Genomic DNA, 22,554 nt, shown 5'->3' with positions numbered 1-22,554 from the left:
GTGACATAACGTGACCTGCTTTACTGTGAGGAGCTGGCCGTGCCAGTGTCCCACAGGCAGCAGTGTCCTCACTGCCGACATGGGAGAGACGGGCTACGACTACGGCCTCGGGATGAGAGTCCGGGGGACAGTCCATCGCAGGGAGGGGTGCGGGACCACTGCCTACCTCGGGGCTGGACCGTCAGGTGCGCGGTGACCCTCTGGGAGCCGATGATGTTGACGGCCTGGCACTCATACTGGCCCTGGTCGTGCAGGGCGACGTCCGAGATCCGAAGGGTCCCTGACGACAGGACCAGGTGCCGTCTGTCCACCGACAGCTGGCTCCCTGCAAGGTGGGGATGCACTCTCAGTGACAGGGATATGTGGACACGAGCCTGGCCTTAGAGGTGGGAGACGGGAGCCTCAGGGTCAGGCAGAACCCTAACTGAGGGACAAAGGGGTCGCAGAGCTTGTCTTCCCCAGATCTGGCCTGGAGTCACCGTCCCGGCCTTTGTCACACACCTGTGCGTGTGCGACAGTTCAGGGACAAATAGCACACAGACCCTGCCCCCCCAAGACTCTCCAGGGAAGAAGCAAGGGGCAGGGACCATGGGGTCGAGGGTTAAGTAAACAAGAGCCAGGGTGGTATGCAGACTCGGAGACAGGGAGAGGCCGGTCCCAGGCTGGGCATAGAGGGATGGGGGATGGAAAGGGGACGAGGGATGGGAAGGGGTCGCGGGCTGGGAAGGGGATGGAGCTGGTGTTGTTTAAAGACAAGCAGCTCCGCAAGTAGGGATGAGCCTCTCCTCCCGAAAACATGGAGCTCTCCTCTCGTCCAGGTTGCTCCCAGGATCCCTGGAAATGGCCCCTCAGCGGCGGAAGGGATGGTGGTGCCCATTGGTCCAGGGCTAGTCACCCCCTCGATGCTGGGGCAGACCCTGATGGTCTACCAAGGTTGGCACCTGCCTCTCCACAGCCTTCCCGGCCAGGCTGCTGTCACCCCCCCGGGGTGACGGGCTGGGCCTTCCCCACATCGTGTGCCCAGCAGCTTCCCAGCTGGAGAAATCGGCTGGGGTCCCACCCAAGGAATTAACGTGATCAAGTCACAACACCTCTTGAGGAGCAGCAAGAGAACTCTGGGAATTCAAGTGAGAAAGTCATATATACAGTACATATATTCTACCACCAGTTTCTAGAAAGTTCTATCTGCACACTAGTAAATCTGCTCAAGAGGCTAATTCAGTGCACACTGAAGGCGGGACCCAGACTACTCGGGAGGAGATGGGCCTGACATCCAGGTCCTCAGTGCGGACAGGTCTCCTGTCCTGTGTGTGAGGGGGTGGCCCGTGACCGGGGGTGGCCCGTGACTGGACGTGCCCACAGCTCTGGGTCACGTCGGGTTCAGCCAGCGCCGGCCTGCCCGGGGGGTCCGAGTCCCAGGAAGGGAAGGACAGAGGGAGTGGGTCACCGTCCTGCCCGACACCTCACCTCCTTTCGTCCAGGCGATGACCGGCTGCGGGTAGCCCTTCGCCTCGCAGTGGAACTCAACTGTCTGACCCTCGATGACAGCTCTGTCCTGGGGCGTCACCGTGAACTGAGGAAGCGCTTCCGAAGGGAAAGACGTTGGAAACGCAACATTTAGGAGACAGCTTTGGGTGAAAACGCCGTTTCCCTTTCCCGGAGGAAGGCACACCGCCCGCCCTCAGAGTCCTACCACGACCCTGACTGCGGGTGCAGCATCCCGAGCAGAGGAAGATGCCGGAAAGCGAAAAGGAAGAATACCAGATGCTGGTGCTTCTCAGCAACACACTGACAAGTGTGCAGAAGGCTCTTGCTTTAACAGCACTGAGGCTGCAACACAGAGCACAGGCAACGACCTACTGCAGCTCCTGGAAGGGGCCTGACTTGAAGAGACTCATCTCACTCCTCAACCTAAACTAATATTTGCAAACGGTACAAAATGTCATCTAGCGCAACTGTGCATAGTGACAGGAGTTATTTTATTACTACTGGGTGAAAAAAAAATTACAGAATAATATGTGCAATATAATTCCATTTTTATAAAAGCAACAACCACCATCAAAAAAGGTAAAAAACAGTGACATGACTGCATGGTCATACGTGCAAAGAAAGGGCCAGAGGACGGATTAAGGACCAACTTTTAGTGACGTGGCTTCCACTGGGGACAGAGGAATTGGTGGGGACAGAGGAGAAGGAAAGAACTCATTCTCTGCATTTCACACTTCTGCGTTGTCCCAGCGCTTCTTAACCAAAGTCCCGCTTGGCAATTTATTTGAAAACTAATAAACTCATTACAGAGTCAATTAAGGAATTTGGAAACATACAGCATTAAGTCTTAAAACTATACATATTCTCAGACCCTATGTCCAACAACTGACCCTAAGGAAATTCCAAGACGTGTGCAAGACATACCGATTCCGTACACGCAGGCCTTGGTGAATTGGCACGCATACCCACATTCGTGTGGGGAACACACAGAATAAAGCTCTGACCACCTAAAGCCTACACGTGGAAAATAAACATAGCACCAAGTCCCACCGAAGGTCAGATGTGACGGGAGAGGATGAAGCAGGTGCTGGGACTGAAAGAGCAGGTGGAGCCCGCAGAGGGGCTGGCTCGAGGGCGAGCCAGGGAGGCTGCGGGGCACAGGGGCCTCCGCGTGGACGGCTCTCACCTTGGACGATGATGAAAGCTGTGGCGTGGATGCCATCCACGGTGTTGGAGGCGAAGCAGGTGTACTCGCCACTGTCCTCCTGCACCACGTTCTGGATGTAGAGGCCGCCGGACGGCGTGACACTCACCCGCGGGTCAGCGGGCACGGGGGTCCGGTCGCCTCTGGTCCAGGTGATCCTCGGCGGGGGGTGGCCCGTGGCGCTGCACTCCAGGGTCACACTTTCCCCCACTAGCACCTCCGTGTTCTGGGGTTGGATTACAAAAGCGGGGCGAGCTGTCACAGGAAACACAGATTCAGAATTAAAATCCTCCAGTTTAGCAAACGTTTTTGCTTGGGGTTTCTATTTTCATGTTATTCATTCTATCTATTAAAGTCTAAAATAAGTAAGACAGACACAATACAATTGCCTACTTTGTCTCCTTTCTTTTTTCAAGAAATGTGCAGACCACAAAGAGGGTCCGTGGCCTCAGGTCAAACCACCATCAGCAGCCCTAACTGACTGATTCCTTCTTCAAACATGGATCAGACTCTGCAGAAGTCTTACTTTTTTTTTTATTCTAAATGTATTGTGTCAGTCTTCTCAGTAAACCTTGCTAGTAGTTCTTACTGGTTATAAAACATTGTTTTTAAAGGGTATTTAGAACATATAGAAATAACAGATTTCCCTCATAGAAAGAAAAACACAAATTAATACTTTAATGAGATGGTTATAATTATAATTACAATGAGATAATTTTTCAACTCTAAATCCAGAAAAAAAAAAATCCATACACTTATTATTAAGCTTGTGTGTTGAGCACGTGAAGAAACAGAACTCTCACACATGGGTAGCACAAGTTGCCACGGTCCACCTGGACAGAAGCATGCCCACATACATCAAAACTAAAAATTCATTCACCCTTTTACCCAGAAATTACTCTGCTAGGAACGTACCCCACAGATATTTGGTTGGCCAAAAAGTTCGTTCGGGTTTTCCATGGTCCAGAAAAACCCGAACGAAATTTTTGGCCAACCCAATATTTTTTACTGGCTTGTAAAACAATATATGTACAAAAAAGGGTTTTTTATGACTGTGTTGTTTCTTCAGGCTGACATCCTGTCCCACAATTTTCCAATCCAAAAAGCTCCAAAAATAACATATTTTTTCGTAACTTCGTTCCTTGATCTCTCTAGCACGAGGCTACTCGTAATCTTCATTTATTCCACTTACTGTGAACATGCATTCAGTTTGCTACAGCATTTTATATACTGATTGGGCGGGGCATTGTCCAAGATTCTGTGACAGTTCAGGTCAGTAAACGGGTTATCTACCATGTGGCCCTTCTGAAAAAAAATCCCCAAACTTCCACATTTCAAACCACCTCTGGCCCAAAGGGTTTTGGATAAAGAGATGGAGACCTGTGACAGCAGAAGATTTGGAATAGACTTCGGGTGCCCCAAAGGGAACGCGTCAAACAGACGTTTCATCTGGGTAATGGGATTCCGTGCCACCACCCATTAAAAGGGCAAGAGTAAGGAAGTCCCTCATATGTTGAAATGAAAGGTCTCTAACATCCAGGAAGTAAGAAGCAGCTCTGCCAGGACTTGCAGGCACTGGCAGTATTTTCTAGAAGGAGGTTGGATGGAGGTGGGAATTACGTGGACCAGGGAAGGAGACAGGAAAGAGACTTCTCTACATCTTTTCTTGTTTGTTCATTTTTATTTTAAAAAATTTTTAAACTGCTTTATTTTTTTCTTCCAGTTTTATTAAGATATAATTGACATATAGCACTGTATAAGTTTAAGGTGTACAGCATCATGATTTGATTTACATCAATGATTTCAATTACAGTAATTAGCAAAATAAGTTTAGTGAATATCCATCACCTCATACAGATACAAAATAAAAGAAAAAGGAAAAATCTTTCTTCCTCGTGATGAGACCTCTTCGGAAACGTTTGCTCATTTTTAAACCCCACTTATCACATATCTAAGTAACAGCGGATCACAGAAAACACAGAAGTGACATTTAATGTTAGCATTTCCAGAGGATGGCAAACTGGAGATGTGGAGCCACGTACAGGGACAAGAACCGAAGGCGAAGCCCATCGTGAGGCACTGGCACCGCACTGCAATTGTACGTGTGGCTTGTAGGATCCTTAGGAGATAGAAAGATGAGGACCCCCCAGGATGAGCGTCAGACAGAAAACTCTAGGATGGGCCCCCAAAGTGCTCCACCATCAGAACGAGAAAGAGATAAAGTCAGCTCCTACCCCCCAGCCCCCTGCAGGGAACTCTGCTGAGTAGAAGGGAGAAATAAACCTCATGTCAGGCTTTATCAACCCCAAGTGGGTCGTCACGTAGGCTTGCTGTCTAATTCACACTACGTTAGGCAGAAGGAAAGTGGCCTCAGTAGAAGGGCTGAGATGCAGGAAGAAATAAAAAGAACTGGAAGTGAAAATTACACGGTACAGTTAGACAAACATTAACAGTACAACATAACAACCTCTTATACATTAAAAAACAGAACTCAGCCTAGAAACTAAGGTGGGTAGTTATAATTTGGAGACAAATGTAAAGACAGTAACTGTAAACGTTGATAATTTAAGAATGCATTTGAAATTTTTCTAGAATAACCACTTACAGAAAAGAAATAAGGTATATAACTTCCAAACTAGAAGTAGGAAATAGAAGATGAAAAATAATTATTTCAAAATAAGGCAAGAAACATAGAAAAGGTTGGGTAAATTGTCCAAAATAAGAGGTAGAATTTATAAATCTAAATACATTGCTAACCATGATAAATGTATATGGACTCATTTTTAAAGTCAGTGTGAGTTTTTTAAAAAAAAATCTAGCTCTATGCTGTTTACAACAAACACCCAAAATATATTAATATGGAAAAAGGTTCAGAAATAGAGTCACAGATATAAAAAACAAACTTGTGGTTGCCAGGGGGGAAGGGAGGGGGAGGGATAAATTAGGAGATTGGGACTGACATATACACACTACTATATATAAAACAGATAACTAATAAGGACCTGCTGTAGAGCACAGGGAACTCTTTTCAATACTCTGTAATGACCTATATGGGAAAAAAAATCTAAAAAAGAGTGGATATATGTATATGTATAACTGATTCACTTTGCTGTACACCTGAAACTAATACATTGTAAGTCGACTATACTCCAGTAAAAATTAAAAAAAAAAAAAAAGAAAGGTTCAGAGCAAAATGATGGGAAAAGTATAGTTGACAAACACTAATCAAAAGAAAGCGGGTTGCATCCATATAAAATCAAACTAACCTTAAGGCAAAAAGCGTTAATAATCAAAAGTTTAATTCATGAGGAAGATAAAAACTGCAAACTTATATGCCCCTAATAACAGAGCTTCAAAACAGATAAAGTACATTTAGCCCTTTGTGACTCATGGAGACTTACAAATAGGTCCATTATCATTACCTACATCATGGTGTTGGCAAACTTCTGTAAAGGGCCACAGAGCATATTTTTTGGGCTTTTCAGGCTATAAATCTTTGTGTGTGATTATGTTCCAGTAAAACTTAATTAAAAGACATTGAAATTTGAACTTCATATAATTATCATGTATTCTAAAATATTACTCTTAAGTTGTTCAATCACATAAAAATGTAAGACACATTTTTACTTCAAAGATCTTGGAGAAACAGGCAGTGGTCCAGGTTTGGCAGCCCCTAGTCTAGGCTGGCAGGCTGCCACTGGCTGACCCCCTCACTCTGCAGTGACATTCCTGTCACGGATTGTAGGAGATCCTCCATGTGCATTTTAGGGAGCAGTGCCAACATGTTCAGACTAGTGCACTAAAGAAGGCTCTTGTTCCCGTGAGAGAAAAACAAAAATTCAGATCAAAAGGGGTTAGATTTGGAACTCTCAGGCCAGAGATTTTAATATTCCCATCTAGGAATCAATTATCCTGCTAACACAGCAACTTTGCTAAGGAAATGCACTGTTTATGTTCTATTATTCCCTTTTGTCCTCTGACATACACCTACAGAACTGCACCACTCTGTTCAATATTTTGTGGGTTTCCCTGTGCCTTACAAATAAAGCACAAGCTCCTTCTGCGACCGGGAGCTCTAACTTATCTGTGGTAGATTCACAGCCGTGTGACTTTGCAAAGATGCTGGACGCCTTGTTCCACTCGGGGAACATGGGATTAAAGGGCTTTGATGTGGCTGCAATATGTGCACTGCACTGCACTTTCTCTTGAAGGGAAATTCGACAGCTGGGAACTCTCATTCATCAGTAAATCTTGACTGTGCCTATGCTGGGATGAACCAAGTGATACGAAGGTCTTGTACTAGGAATCTCATCAACGAAACACACAAACCACTTATCTTGGGATTGAGGGTACTGCAGTGCCCTGAACGATAAAGCATGAGGGAAGGACAGACCCTGGCCCGCCTACACGAGAATGACACAGGCCCATGGAGGAGGCCTAGCCACCTGTGCTCTTCCAGCGGCCACGGGGGACCAGGACCACCCCCCGGGGCTCCTCTCCAAGGGCCAGCTCCTCTTCTGACCAAAGCTCCAAAAGTCAACACTTCGACAAGGGCGGGGTCTGTAACCTGGTGGGACCCAGGCCACTCAAGGCCACAGCCATGCTGCCTTTGGCTCAAACAATCTTTTCAGTTCAGGTGCCAATATTTTAGACCTGGGAATTCTGCATAAAAATTCAGATTTTTGGCTTCTTTTAAAATAACCAAAGCCCTTAGCACAAGAGAAGAGCCCACTGCCAAATGGCAACAAGTGAGAGAAGCCCCTGGGACCAGCGTGAGCGGGAGGCGTCGGGCGACGGGGGACCTGTCTCCCCAGGTGTCCACGGCCCCTCTGGACTGTGCTCCCAGCAGCGCCTGTCTCTACTGTCCACTCTGAGTGACCGTCCTGGATTAGGGGTTGGTGGTGGACCAGGGCAATGGTCGGGGGTCACCAATGACCCTGAGCCGACCCTGCTGCAGCAGCTTAAACGGGAGACCTTGGCGTCTGTCTTTTACCACCAGGTGCAAACAAAGAAGGGAGTGGACCGGGACGAAGGCGGGCTCTAAGCGTCTGAGCGAGCACTCAACGTACCTGGAGACCCGAAGTACCTGAGGGTCACCTCCTGCGTCTTTACCTCTCCGGCCACGTTTTTCGCCATGCACTGGTAGATGCCCTGGTCTGTCTCCCGCGTGTTCTGGATAATCAGGGTCCCATCGTCCAACAAGTTCAAGCGGGAATCTGTCTTCATGCTCAGCTCGTTACTGTAAAGACAGACCTGGCAGGCTCAGGCTCTGAAAGCACAAGGAAACACCTAGTCCCCCGCGGGGGCTTCTGTCCTGGCGCAGGGACCCCAGCCCGGAGGCATGGAGCACCTGGAGATGCGGGGCCTTAACTTGCCTTCCTGGAAACTTTCCTTCCCAGCAGCCTGACCTACCGGCATTTCTGGGAAAAGTGTTTACGCACCGTGTTTATTTGCATCTGTAATTAACTCACATATCCACTTTTATCGTTTACATGTGCAACCTACGAATGTTTCAAAGTGGTCCTCATTCCAAAGGGAAAAAATGGACAGAGTGGACAAAATTCACAGGAAAACTTTCCCTTTGTTTTTAGCAAATCCATTCGAGACAAAGGGGTAGAAACATTTAAGTTATTAAAAGCGGAAAATTACAAATGTCCCCAGAACAACACCGCCACTGTCTGAGGGATTTCCCAGGGTCCCTCTCAGAATCCAGGCGCCCACAGGCTACAGACCCGGCCGCGGGAGGTGCTGTCCGGTTCCCCGCCCACCTCCCTCATCCTGTGCTCCAACTGCACCAACCGAGCCCCAAAAACTGGCATCTCCCGTCCTTCACGAGCACTTCCGGACGGAGGCAACAGACCTCTCGGGCCCCGTAAGTGAGGCTCTTCCTGATGTGGCCCAGCTTTCTCCCATAGACACTGTGAGCCCCGGGGGAGACGGGGCTGCTGCAGAGATGGGCCCCGGGGCGCAGCCCTGCACCAGATGCAGGCCCGGGGCCTTGGGTCTCCCTCTGCCGTGACTGGCTCTGCGATGTTAACTCTTAGTATCAGTGTGTTGACTTACAAACGTGGGTGTGAACCACTCACGAATGCAGGTGTGCCGGCCTTGAGCGAATCTGTTCTTCTCTGCCTTTTGAACGCACACTCCCCGACGGAAGCCCTCCCATGTTCGCTCTGGAATTTACCTCTTGTCGCCCTCAGAGCTGTCCCAGATCCCAAGGCACTGGGGACAGGCCAGCATCTCACGTTCCCCACACAGCTCTGGCCCCGAGCCGGGCGTCAGCTGCGCTAGGTCGATGACAAAGCCAGGCCTAGAACCACTGCACACCTCCATGGCAGGTGCATCTCAGGTGACCCCCCCCCCAGGCTCGCTGCCCTGTTCTTCTCCTCTGCAAACACCACTGGACTTGAGAGCTGGTGTCGGGGGCCCATCGCCTCTCACCGTTGCGACTGAACCCGGCAGGGGCTCTGCGGGGCCACGCTGAACCCACAGGAGGGTTCTGTCTGTGAGCGAACGCGGGCCGGGGTGCTCGCGTTTACAAGAAGCACGCGGGCGATGACGATCTGCTCTCACACGGAGGTTTCCTTCCCAGGACTCGGTTCAAAGCGGATGCGTGCAAGTGCTGCCCTTCAACTCAGACGACCCTCGGGGGTCTGACCCCCGGGCCCCGTAGGGACCTGACTGCATCCCCCTCTCCCATACCAAGATGCTTGTGGACAGAAGGCGAGGCCTGGGTTTCCGGAGACAAATCAGACGCACAGGAGCAAAGTGCATGCGCTCACCTCACAGGGTCTCCCTGAAGATGCCACCTGCAGGGAAGACCCTCCCTCACCTCCTCGGGACCCAGGGACCAGACCCCACGGCTGCCGCCAGAGCAGGTGGGCGGGCGGGAGACAGCCCCGGTTCCCTCCCGTTCCTCACCCCGGGCGGGGGTAACCGTCCCTTCCGTGTTGACCGGCCTCGCTGACCAGGACCAAGCCCGGCAGAGGGCGACTCGGGCCGTGCGCCGCGCAGAGGCCGGGGTGTGCCCGGCGGCGACTTCAAAGCAGGAAGGATGCATGAAAAACGTTCCCTCCTCTTTACTCTCCTTCCAGGGAGGAGGAGGAAGGGTCAGGGTGGGCAGGACGGTGGGCGGCTCAGCCGCGGCTCACGGGGCATCTGGATGGAAAGGGACCCGGCGCCCCCGGCGGCCCATCCGGAGCCACTTACTTGTTTCGGAGCCAGATGATCTCGGGCTTGGGGTTGCCCTCAGCCCTGCAGGTGAAGAAGACGGTGTTGCCCAGGGTGACGTCTGCATCCTGTGGCTCCGACGTGATCCGCGGCCTTTCTGCACCAAAAAGGAAAGCAGACCCTCCTGGTCTTAAACCGTCACGTGACAAGAACCCAGAGCAAATCCCTTCTGTTCAAGACAAAATCACACACGTTCAAACCAAAATCACTCCCACGAGAGCGGCAGGGGGCACTCTCCACGGAGAAGACGGTGTTAGAGCCGAATTACACAGCACTGCCAGCATCTGAGGTCCACCCGCTGAGAACCCTGGCAACCGGGTGGCACTGAGCCTCTGACAGACAAAGCACCGGGAGACGACCTCAGTGGACGCTGCCCCCGAGAGAGCAGGACACTCGTGAGTCACAGTTTTAGGGAATGAAAGGACAGACAACGGCACTTTTCAGCTGAAGCCACCCCGAAGGCAGAGGCTGTGCAGGTGCGGCCAGGGGCTCCCAACCCCGGGACCATCTCAGTGTGGGGTTCCCACTGCAGTCCCCCGCGGCCACCCAGTCTCTGAGCACAGAGAGGCCTCCCTCCTGCACTCCAGCTGCTGGGTGACTGTCCTCTCTGTGTCCTCACAGCAGGCTGGACTGGTCACCTCCTAACTAGGAAACTCGGAGAACTGACCCCTCTAAGCCCAGATGTATTCACTGACCTGCCACGTGCAAAAAGAAAAAGCACGCTCACGTGCAAATGCGTGTGCTCCTGTGTGTGTGTACATGCGTGCATGTGTGTGTGTGTACCTGTGCATGTGCCTGCAAGTGTGTGCACAGTGCCTTCACAACATCTGGCACCTTAAACAGGCACAAAAGGCCGTGTGAGTGTCTATCGCTGCACAGCGTCAACAGGAAACCACTCGGACTCACCGCCGTCCGCGTGAACCCCCCGAAACTGCGCTGCTCCCATCTCCACTCCCAGGCGTCCTGCTCCCCGCGCCCATCTGGGCACTGCGGCTCCCTCTGCGTAGCCGGAGGACCCCCAGCCCCACTGCTCAGCCCTACGCGCCATCCTCTCTGATGTGCTGGATTTGGGAACTTTGAGAAAGCTCTGCTTCTCCATTCTCTCTCCAGGAAGAGGCAATGGTGGTGAAGGAGCTGGAGGAGGGAACCACCCCCCTGCGCGCCCCCCAGTGACCCCGAGTGACGGGCAGCAACTGAGGACCTTCCGGGACACTGAGGGCAGAGGCATCGTCCCCAGGCGTCCCGCGAGGCCCCGGGAGTTCACCAAGCTCAAGGCACCACTGTCTCTGTCACCCCAGCCTGGCCCCTGTTGACAAGGTCGGAGCTGGGCCGGGGTGGGGTGGGGGGAGGAGGGTCTGCTCCTCCCCCAGAAGAGAGGTGGGCAGAACCCAGGCTGACTCAGGAGGGCAGACCCAAGATGGGCACAGGGAAGTGAACCTGTCGTGACCCCCGAGCAGGTCCAGAGGGCAGAGGTCAGAGGGAGCACCTCCCCCCCCCGCCCTTCCCCCAGGAAGCCGATCCTAAGGAGACGGTCCCGAGAACGGGGTGCACACGGCACAGCACTGCTGCCCACCCTGGGGTGCCCCTGCCGCCAGCGCGGCCCTTACAAAGACGAGGGCACGACACGCAGAGGCCACAGGGTGGCCCTGGGACCGAAATCAGTCAGCTGCACACACTGAAGGCAAGGAGGCTGGCTGCACAGGGGTCGTTCAGAAAGCGTTACCCAGGGCGACGGGTGACGTTACATAATTGGGGGGGTTACTATGAGGTGGAGTGACCTTCAAAGTAATTAATTTTGTTTTCACTCTTTGAAAATGATAATGATGCCTGGAGAACCTAATTTTAGCACCACCACCCCCCCCCCGCCCCCGATAAAATGCTAAACTTAAAAGAAAAGCTGGATTCCTTGGGCGTTTATTTAGTAGGCAGATCTGTCCTGCGAGCTTTGATTTCGTTCCTTTTCTTGTGTTTCTTCGTGAGGCACTGCGTACGCGCAAGCGGTGCCCAGGTGCAACAAGCCAGACGAGCTCGGCCTACGGCCACTCTGTGGGGCCACCACCCAGATCCAGAGCCAGGAGGCCGCCAGCTCCCAGCCGGCAGCCCTGCGCCCACCCCCAGAAACCGCCCCCGCCCCCCAGCCCGCCATGGGGTCCTGCCGGCCAGGCAGCTGCAGCCTCTAAAGGCAGAGGGCTGGAAGGAACGACAGAGGTAGTGGTGCACTTCAGGTTGCTATTTTTTGTTTGCAGGGAAACCTGAAAATAAAGCCCAAGTTTATTACCAGATAGTTAGTTTCTCTGTATAGGTACTACAGAGACGGGCTTTGTAAAGCAGGGTCCAGTCAGGCCCCACCCAGACCTGATCTGTGGGATCGGCCAGTGACAGCTGGAGACCGGGCTGCACACGCCACGCCCTCTGGACGCCAACGCGGGCTTGGGCCCCAGGACTCACTCACCACAGTCCAGCTCTTCCGGGGTGATGGCGGCCACCGACCGCCCCTGGATGCGCCTGGGGTATTCACAGGTGGCCGCTGCCTGCGCATTCCCCGACCGGGCGTAGCTCTTCAGCAAGTCCGCCAGCCACAGGATCTCACAGTCACAGTGAAGCGCGTTGGAGTCCAGACGCCTACGAGAAGGAAGCCGCAGCCGGTGAGACGTGGGATGGGCAAGGGCTGACCCGAGCCAGGCAGACCCGAACTGACCAGCAGTGATGGGGCCCGCAGACAACAGAATCTGACCCGGTCCGGCCCGACCAGGGGACCCAGCAGAGGGCCACACTCGGCAGAGAGACGAGCCCGAGAGCGGGGGAAACCCGAATAATGCAAATAAAGGGTGGTGAAAGGAGCAATCAAATACCATATATTTTAGGTTCAAGACCGAGGCGCAAATACGTGCTGGACGAGTCCGGGAAGTTTCAGGAAAAGCACAAGACAGGAGCCTTCGTAAAGTCAGTAATGCAGAAATCCCCACCACCCGGAACGATTCCCAAACTCTCATCACCACTGGCACCGCGTCATCGTGTACTACCTCACTTAACCCTTAAATACGCCCTAAAGGACAGTCAGCCCACAGGGCACAAATCTCAGTGGCTGAATTATCCTGAAAGTTCCGGGAGAAAGTGCCCCATGAGGCTGGACACATCCGCCCCAACCCGTGGAACAGGCAGGGTGTCATCTCCTCCCTCGGAGACGATGGCCATTTATGCAGCAAAGCACAAGGTAAGGAGTGTAACGGGGGGACGTGAACCAGCTCGCGTCAAGTCCGAGGACGTGGCAGCAGGGCTGGCTGCATTCAGAGGGGGGCTCCCCGGGATCAGAGCCGAGGGGCTGCCCTCGGGCGTCCAGTGAGTTCACACCCCAGGGAGGCGGGCCCGTGATGTCACACCTCCCACTTGCATTTCTCCGAGACGCTGGCTAGGAGGGGGCGGCAGGCAGAACTGGCCCTCTGGCTGGACGGCCAGCTCTGATGACCACATCCAGCGGAATCCACAGGGCTCAATGCAGACATGACAGAACCTCCCCCCAGCCGATTCCTCAAGTCAGCAGGCCGTGGGGGACCCAGGACCTTCCGGCGCCCGCTGACCCCAGAGCCCCTCTGAATAAACGGCAGGACCTCTGTGCTCAGGACGGGCCCCAGGGACAGTGGATGAGCAGGTGTGTGACCCCGGCCAGCGGCCCCTGGGCCGAGCGGCCAGGGCAGGAAGCCCCCGACTGCACGCTCCCCTCTGCCGTCTGGTGGGGAGGGGGAGGTCCACTGGGGCCAAGAAACCTAGGGTTTCACAGGCCGAGCCGATGCAGAGGGCAGAGCTAGACCATCAAAAGGCCAAAAAGGAGGTGGAGACAGAGAAGAACCTTTCCAGCCTTCTGTAGACTCCAGTAACCCCCGCGTGCCCTGAGCTCGTCTTGGCAACTTCTGGCAATTTCCTTCCTACCCTCTCTTATCTACCAAACAGGCGGTGTTTCTCTCATCTGCCACCCTAGAACGTAGTTTTTAGTTTGGCTGGGGATTTCTTTATCCTATGAAAAAAAAAATCGTAAATAGTGAGGAAACTCTGTGTCTTACTTAACTCAGGAGAGAAACAAAGGCCACTCTGGGCCCAGGCTTGGTAATTTGACTTTTCTATCTCTTTCTTAAGTCCAGTTCATTGTACACTCTCAGTAATATCTAACTGAAAAACAATGGCCTTCAAGACCTCAGAGAAAAACACAAAAAAGATGTCAGATAGCTTTCTCCATCAGCTATTATAAGAAATTACTCAGTGTAAAGATAAATTATTTTTAGAGACCTAAAAATGGACAGAATTCAGTTATGTGCATGCCTAAATAAAAGGAATGCAATACAGTTTAGAGATTACTTCTAGGCCAATTTTATTTCCACCAGTACAATATGTAACATGGAATTAAAAATTAATTTGAGGAATTTAAAATTGATTTTTAAAAACATCTTCCTTGCCTATTAAAGGGTTAATCTGTTGCCACATTCCCCCAAGCCAGCTAGGTCTTGGTTCGGCGTTCTGATGGCTTAACCCACCCTCCCTTCCTAATTCATATCCAGACTGTGATGAACTCTTCTTTGAAATACCCAGTAAAAGGGGTCAGGTAAATGCATGACATGAAGAAATTATTAGTCATTGCTGAAAAGACAGCATAAAGGGTTATTATACTTACAATCTTTTCATAGATTCCAAGTGATTAAATGTTCCCGGAACCAAATGTGTAATTCGGTTGTTATGTAAAAACCTGTTGAAAGAGGTGATAAACCACAGCAATTCTTTAAAATACTTTCCTAGACGTGCAGAAAAGAGTATAGCAGTCAAATAAATCAGCTTTTAAAGAACATCCCAGTGACTGCCTTTGTTTAATATAAATGAATTTAAGAACAATGTTATTTAGTACAGAAAATAACTACATTTTTTTCTATTTTATCACTATTCCCACTTCTGAACTGTTAGAGGAAAGCACAGATTTCCTACTGAGATGTTTCCCGGTTGTTTGAACAGACATAGATATTCTTTCTGTTACAGGAAATGGACAGAGCCACAAGCTCCAGGACCTGCAGGTAAAGAGGGGCAACCAAGAAGGTAACACTACTTACAGCCTCTCCAGCTTCGGCAAATGTTGAAATGACTCTGGGTCCAAAGTTTCTATCTGATTAAAGTGCAGGTATCTAGAGGAGTTTTTAAAAGTGGGAAAAAGAAACAAATTTTAAACAGTTTTATACTTTTTAATAGATCCATAAGGTTTTGCTGAAAACATTTGTTCTCTAAGTCATTTCAAATCCACACGTCAATAGATAACTCTCTAGATCTCCTACATTGCATGGAAAACAAACGAAGTCATCAAATAGGAAGATTAAAGACAACGGAAAACTGGGTGCAGACCTTAAATGATTGACTGGACAATACGACTAAGGGTCAAGCACACCCACTGGGCTTCCTCCCCACCCAGCAGGGAAAGCCAGGGGCGCCCAGCTCTCCAAATACATGGACCTTTCTAGAAAAAAAATCAACATGATCTTCATTACACCACACACGCAGGTATGTGAATGCCTTCATTCCAATCTTTTAACTTACACACGGATTTAGGAGACTTACACTTCAAGGTGACATTGGGTATATTGTTTTTCAGCTACAGAAACAGCTACTACAGAAATAAGAGAAGAAACCTGACCCTGAGTTAAGCGAAATAATGTATTTCCTCAAATGTCCTTTAATTACAGACCATCCAGAGCTTATACTTCTTTCCATTTGAGTCCTTACTTGCCATAAGTTACACATTTTTTCGTAAAACTAATTTCTTCTCATTGTCCTGCATACCGCTCTTCTCACTTTGAAAATTGGTGGGCTTTTCCCTTAGAAATACACGGAAGCCCCCTCTAACTGGTGCTCCTGCAAGAGCCCCTCCTGCCACACAGGGACCTGGCCCGACACGCCAGACTGCGTCTTCACGAGACGCTGGGACCAGCAGGGTCACAGCACAAAGCCACGCAAAGGAGAGCTCTCTCCACACTCCCTCCACCAGGTGCAGCCTTTCACTGACTTTCTGAAATGATGGAACCTCAAGGTCCCTCGCCCTGTCCTGTCAGTGTCCGGCCTGCCCTGGGCCAGCTCGCCGGGAGAACCACCCCGGTGACCACGCAGCTGCAGAGCTGCCCACTCTCCTTCGCCGGCAGGCAGCCTGGTGGGGGCCGGGTCTGTGCCCACCCACCACCCTCCCTGCGAGAGTGGGGGCCTGCGGGCAGGATGACGGGGGCAGGAAGCGCCCCGTCCTGACTATTCAGGACGGGCACTTCCAGCGGCCACCGTGGAGCAGCCCCGGGACTGCCCATCAAGCACAGACACTGGGGGCAGACACGCTCAGCCGCGCTGCTCCGGAGACTGCGGGCCGGCCAGGTCCAGGGCGAAGCCAAGGTGGGGAGAGAAGGGAAGACACGCCGGTCCCAATCTGATGCTGTTTAAAACTCCACGTGCCGACAGCCAGGGGGAGGCTGACCGGATGTGCTGCCTTGAGGGGCTCAGGGTTCACAGGCCCCCAGGGCTGTGGCCACCTCTCCCGACGGTGGAGGAAAACGGGCCGAAGGCAGGAAGGGAGCCCCCAGTGCCGTCCACGGTCCCTGCGCCCTGCCCGCGGCTGGCCTCTCAGGGAGCCCAGGTGAGCCCGCTGGACGGGGTGGGTCTAACGCGTGGCCTAAGGAGCCTGTCAGAGCCTCCGGGTTAGAGACCAGAGCTAAGGACACACTTTGGGCAGCCGGCCGGCCCGAGGCTGCAGCCCGTCACAAGTGCCCTGCTCTGCATCTGCACCTGCTCCACGAGCTTCCCCCCAGCCCTGGGCCAGGGGGTCTCCACACACGGCCGGTTGCTGAGGCTCTGTCCCAATCGATTTCGCTCAAAGAAACTCTAAACATTTGTATACGCCTCCGCTTATCTTTTAAGGCCTGCGAGAGCCGAGATGCTGGCCAGACACGGGGCTGGGGACCAGCCTCCCCTCCGCTGGAGCACGTGTGCCAGTGCTGGGCATGGGGGGCCCCGCGAGGATGGGGACCCAAAGCGCTCTGCATGCAGCGGGGGCAGATCTGAGCGCGTTCCTAGGGGAACGCTCCCCTCCCCCTCACAGTGCCTCCCCGAGCGGCGGGGACAGGTCCCAATCTCTCTTCATCCCTAAGTCTCAGCAGCAGGGACCCCTCACCCCCAGCGCCTGATCCTGGGTTTGGAGGCAGCCTGACTTAGGACGCTGTCCCGAATCCCTGGGGCCTTGGTCACCAACTCCCACTCGGCGCTCCGTGGATGCCATTCCCCTTCCCTCCTCCTTTCCCCCAGACTTCGCCTCTGTCTTCCTCAAAAATAACCCCGCTCACCCCCTCCCAAGGCTCGATGGGCCTCACTTAGCTCCACACCTGACAGCACGTGTAAATCCCAGCCCCGGATCCATGAAAACTGAGTCGGATGCAGGAACGTGTTCCGGGGACCCTCCCTCCACCTGGAGTTCTCCAGATATTCCCACGTGTTTCTGTGATGATCTGACCCCTGTGTCATTCTCCCGGAAGCCGAGGGTGTACAACCCCTCACATGCAGCTTCTTTCTAAATCCAGTCCACGACGAGCACAGCGGGCTCGGGAAAGCGGCTCTCAGCTGGATAAATAAACAGGTATCTGAACACAAGAGCCCTGCGTGTGCTTCGGAAGCTCCTGGTTCAGGTGAGGCCTCCCCAGCTCTGCCTCAAGGTCTCTGGAGATGTTTCCATGTCCGGCCGAGTGACAAAACCCTAACCACAGCCTCGGCTACAGCATCACGTGAATAAAACTGCCTGACACGCGACGACTCCAGCCCACTGATGGACAGGTGACCGGCCAAGCACACAAGTCAGAAAATGCCTCTGACCAGGAATTCTGCTTAAAATGGGCATGCTGACTTCACAGCAAAGTAGGACTTCATATGCAGCCCAAGAAGCAACATCCAGCGTACCCTAACTGGAAAAGTTTATTTTCTCCAAAATACTGACGTCATGAATGACCTAAGTAAACCGGACGTGCAGATTCACAAACAGGAAATACTGTACGAGGAAACCACCTGCTGGTCCCCACTTCTCCCCGAAAGACCTCTACTTGCTCAGATCTGTTTGCAAGTCTATCTTGTTATACTGGAAGCACCATGGGGACAGGGGTCACCCGGTGATACTGGTCCTTGTCCCAGGAAGGCAGGGCACAGGGTGTGGGGTGGCTGCCCAGATGGGCGGGGTCAGAAGGAGGGAGGGACCATGGCTTTGTCATCTGCATGCACACAGCCCTACGCCCCGGGGCACAGACATGCATCGTGCAAACAGCAGACTTGGCCTATTTTTCCCTGCAAGAGGCAAAGGGCAGGTGAAATCCAAGACACCGCAGAGCAGAGGAGAGGCACTTACAGTTGCTCTAGAGAGGCAAGTCCCTTAAACGCTTGCCTGTCAATTGACTGGATCTCATTCTTGTACAGATAGCTGAAACAAGAAACACGGGAGGATTAGCACACGCACGCCAGGCCGTAACTCAGGGTGGAGAGAAGAATTCAGTTGGCACGTGGGGACAGTTTTCAAATTCATGATCGTATTAGGATACAAACAGAACGTTTACACGGTAAGTACAGTTCCTCCAAGGAGGCTCCCCTTCCCCTTTCTAAGGAAAACCTCCAACTGGAGATGATCAGACCACCGCCATGTCTTCAGGAAACTCACAGATTCTTGGAGGACAGCTTATGAGCAGCTGACAAAGCATTTGCTTCAAAGCCTGAAGAAAATAAAATCATTTCCTGACAAACAGGTAAAATGCATTGAATATAAGCTTCTGTAACTGATACTGATACAGTTTCAAAATGCCCAGAAATAATCTGGGGAAGAGAAATTACAAAGACTACATAATCTGTTTTCCACTCAGAATACCATTCTCCTACAACAGAAGCAACCAAGGCTGATCAGAAGAACCGCCCAATGGGCCCGCTGCCTGTTTCTGTATGGCCTGCACGCTAAGAAAGGTTCTTACGTTTCTAAATGGCTAAAAATTTCAAAAGAAGAATATTTCAAAACACATGAAAATCATGTGAAATTCACATTTCAGTGTCCGAAAATACAGTTTTGTTGGCACACGGCCATGCGACTCATTTACTGTGGTCTGCGGCTGATTTTGTGCCCCCTGGAAGCAGAGACGTATGGTCCTCAAAGCCTCAAGCGTGTACTGCCCCGTCCTTTCCAGAAGAAGCTGGCCAACTCCTGAAGGAACCCATCAAGGGTGAAGATTTTCACACCAAAGTATCCAATTCCACCAGAAACACAAAACCATGTGTGTTGGGTCCACCCATCTGTCCTGGACCTCAGAACACATCTCTACCGCGGCCGTCTGTACTCAGACATAGAGATACCTGCCCTGGGCATTTCTCCATCGCTGATGTGGGCAGAGGGACGGATCAAAATCCACACCTTTCCTATAGTGTAACTCAGGCAGATCCTTCTCTGCACGCTGGATGCTCGGTGGTTGGGCTCTCACCTACCCACTTAATAAACGACACCGCTTTGTCTCGATGCTTGTAACGTCGCCTACTTCATTTCCAGGACATGCGTTTTACTGCATTTTACTTAATAATATTTGGTGCAGGGCCCAGTCTAACAGGACCTGCTGTGCTGCCTTTAATCGCTGCAATCCTTCCAAGCGATTTCCCTTCTCTCTCTGTGCAAATCTGCTGAGGCGACTTCACCAAGAACTACAAGCCTTAACACAAACCAGCCAGAATTCCCCTGAAACTGAGGCCCAGTGCCTGCAAGAGGCCTGGCACAGACATTACTTCTCCAGGCTGTGGGGTCTGAATCCTTGAACTGCCACCTACTGGCTGTGCGTCTTGAGTAAGAATTAACGTTCTCTGCCTCCGTTTCTTGTGTGTAAGATGGAGTGAATAGCAGTACCTCACAGGGTCACTGAAATTCAACAAACATATAGAGAGCTTTGGAATAGGGCCTCACCCACGCAACTCCTGTCCAGGTGTGCAGGTGTGAGTTATTTCTCCTACTGCTAACCCTATAGGAGGTAAGTCTGAACAAAGGTTTCTGTGCCTGTTTCTTAAACACAAACAAGCAAAACAAAATATCAACATGGACATCACCTTGCACGCACTTCAAGAAGATGAGAGTAAAGGAATCCTGTCAAAGAATACATGCAATTGAACCAAACTAGTATGTATGAGTGCATGCTGGTAAAGACATTGGAGCGTAATCTGTTTTCCTAAGAATAACTCGGTGTTGATCATGATCTAACAATAAATCATAATTTTCTACTTCATCATAGAGTTGACCCTTTGAATATGAGTTCTAACTACCTCAAGGGTTAATTTCATCATTTGGAAAGCTTAATGAAGGCGAAGGTGTATTCCTTACCAGAAGTCACTGGAGCTCCAGCATGTAAGGAACACTCAACCTCCAAAAATACACTTTGGCACCGATTAGATAAATACCAAGGCTGCAATAATCAATAAATTGTGGAAGCCTTCTTAAACATTTAAGATGCATACCGCACAGTCTCCTAAGTCAGTGCCTGTCAGGATGGACCCTCCCGATGTGGTCTGGGAAGTCGGAGGAGGAGGCTGGGAGCTGCAGTAGCAGCATGGCAGGGTCACGGGACCCCTTCCCGCAACAGCTGCAACCTTGTCCTGGTGTCTGTTCTCACAGTGGTCCATCTCCCCGCCGTTACTGCTGACCACTGCTCAGCCCATCCCGGTGACCCCGGAACCTACCGCGTGGGCGTCTCGGATGAGTTCAGGTGGGAGGGGGAAAGGTTGGCGCGTGGATGCCTTGAAAGGAAGCCCGTCAACAGACGAGGTTTAAAGGTATTATTTTTAAAAACTGTCCTAAGTGAAAAATGAAGTATCCCTAACTACTAGGGTAAATGATAAGTTGCCCTTAAGTAATTCAAACCAAAAAAATAAAAAATAAAGTAAAAAAAATTTTTTTATAAAAACAGACTAAACACGCACACACGCACTGCAAAAACTGGCTATCAGTTAAAGGACTCTGCTTCTAAGAAATCTAGGCTTTCTTCTGGAGCTTACACAGCACTTAAAATCGAAAACCAAAACAAAACGTAAGTAAATAAATGAAAACTCAAGAATAAATAGAAGACCTGTCCCTCATTTTTAAAATGAGCAACAAGGCTTAGTGTGAACATTGCTAATGAAAAATTAATATACTGCATCAAAAGTGATGGAGAGAAGTGTGTAGACACGACAGTTTCAGATTCTTCGTGGGGGAAGACGTATTTAATAAAGAGTTAATGTTACCTCTTGCTCATAACCACTGTCTCACCTAAGCTCAACAGGACTTGGAGACACCCAGGTTCACTTAAGCCACACGTTTCCCCCAAAATCACTGATACCAATCCCTCATTAAAATGGCTCTAGCTGAACAGTCCTAAAGTTAAGAGTAATTTCCTCAAAGCACATGATACTTACTTCTAATCTGTTAGAACCAGCAATGTATTCAGTGTTTTGTTAAAGTTTCCAACTTCAAAATAAGTGCCTGTGAAGGTACTGAACCAGGCGAGGTCATTTTCTAACTGCAAAAGTGACTTCAACAAGCAGATGTTTTAAATGCTAATAAACTCATTAATTCAAAGCACTTTTTAAAGGTAGAATAAAATTTAACTACATAAAAATAAGAGGTGAAATCACTTGGCGGAAGATGGGGAAAATCAGCAGGAATTAGTGACATTCCAGAGGGATCTGTCATTCCCATCTCACATCTCGCCCACCCCTGAAAGCTCAGATCCCACAAAATATGTCAGCTGTTCACACTGGCGGCTGAACAAAAGTTATCACCTTCCATCTCAAGAAGCGTCATTATTACCCAAGAATGATTTTCAGAGGCTATAGTTTTTCATTTTATTCAACCTATGTTACTTAAGGCTTAGCAGATAAACACTAGAAATCACATAAGGTAGCACTTTATACTGATAACAACTCATTTTAAAAGTCCCAACCAAAATTTCACTCACCTTTCGAAAATAAAACCTCTTTTTCACGTGACTGTATTTACAATAATTCATGAACAGTACAAAATTTAGCTAGCTCAGCGAGTAAACAGTCCGAATACAGATAACAGACTCTGGTGTAAAGAACTGGTCATGACTTACAGGTATTTTAGATTCTCCAAGTCTTCAAATGACCCACCAGGTATACTCTTGATCTGATTATTGTTGAGAAGCCTGTGAAAGAAAGTCTCAGTAAGAATTTAAAAAACAATACCCTTCTGAACTGTGTTATGATTAAGCCACAGACCTAACACCGACATTTCGCTACATGCAAATTAACACAAGCAAGAGCCCTGTGGGTGCTGGACGCTCCCAGCTCCAAGTTGCCTCAGGGGACTGGTCCGTATCAGCGCACATTGCTGCAGCTCTGCACACAGCAGAGAAGCAATCCCCTCTCTCCTGCACAAGACGTCTCTCTTTGTCCTGCTGTCTCTTCCATTTCCCCTCCAGCCAGCTGGGAGGCCCTCGCGGAGGTGCAGGGTGTCCCGGAGGTCGGTGTCTCCCCACGGAGCTTTCCTTTTCACAGGGAGGGAGCTGGGGGCCGAGCCATCCATGTCCCCCCATCAGGCTTACAGGGCAGTGGTGACCGTTCCTGAC

General features: G+C 50.8%; 1 protein-coding gene across 3 annotated transcripts in view; it reads right to left on the bottom strand.

Annotated features, from left to right (window-relative positions):
- The window catches only part of PXDN (peroxidasin), a 65,963-nt gene that overhangs the window by 18,246 nt on the left and 25,163 nt on the right, over positions 1 to 22,554 (bottom strand). For 2 of the 3 annotated variants that reach the window (XR_014254125.1, XM_082427018.1), the window contains exons 3-12: positions 22,060 to 22,131; positions 18,318 to 18,389; positions 15,013 to 15,084; positions 14,586 to 14,657; positions 12,375 to 12,544; positions 9,902 to 10,019; positions 7,762 to 7,931; positions 2,675 to 2,947; positions 1,468 to 1,584; positions 167 to 325 (exon numbers count right to left, since the gene is read on the bottom strand). Coding sequence is in view for 2 of the 3 variants with exons in the window: in XM_082427018.1 (XP_082283144.1) it covers positions 167 to 325; positions 1,468 to 1,584; positions 2,675 to 2,947; positions 7,762 to 7,931; positions 9,902 to 10,019; positions 12,375 to 12,544; positions 14,586 to 14,657; positions 15,013 to 15,084; positions 18,318 to 18,389; positions 22,060 to 22,131 (1,295 nt within the window). In the remaining variant the exon portion in view is untranslated. The remainder of the gene's footprint in view (positions 1 to 166; positions 326 to 1,467; positions 1,585 to 2,674; positions 2,948 to 7,761; positions 7,932 to 9,901; positions 10,020 to 12,374; positions 12,545 to 14,585; positions 14,658 to 15,012; positions 15,085 to 18,317; positions 18,390 to 22,059; positions 22,132 to 22,554) is intronic. The other variant, XM_082427019.1, reaches the window with a different exon arrangement.

This window comes from Balaenoptera physalus (assembly GCF_965194825.1).
Source record: "Balaenoptera physalus genome assembly, chromosome: 15".
In the NCBI taxonomy this organism is placed as follows: Eukaryota; Metazoa; Chordata; class Mammalia; order Artiodactyla; family Balaenopteridae; genus Balaenoptera; species Balaenoptera physalus.
The sequence above is the reverse complement of the archived record's forward strand: the minus strand, read 5'-3'. Positions and strand labels throughout refer to the sequence as shown.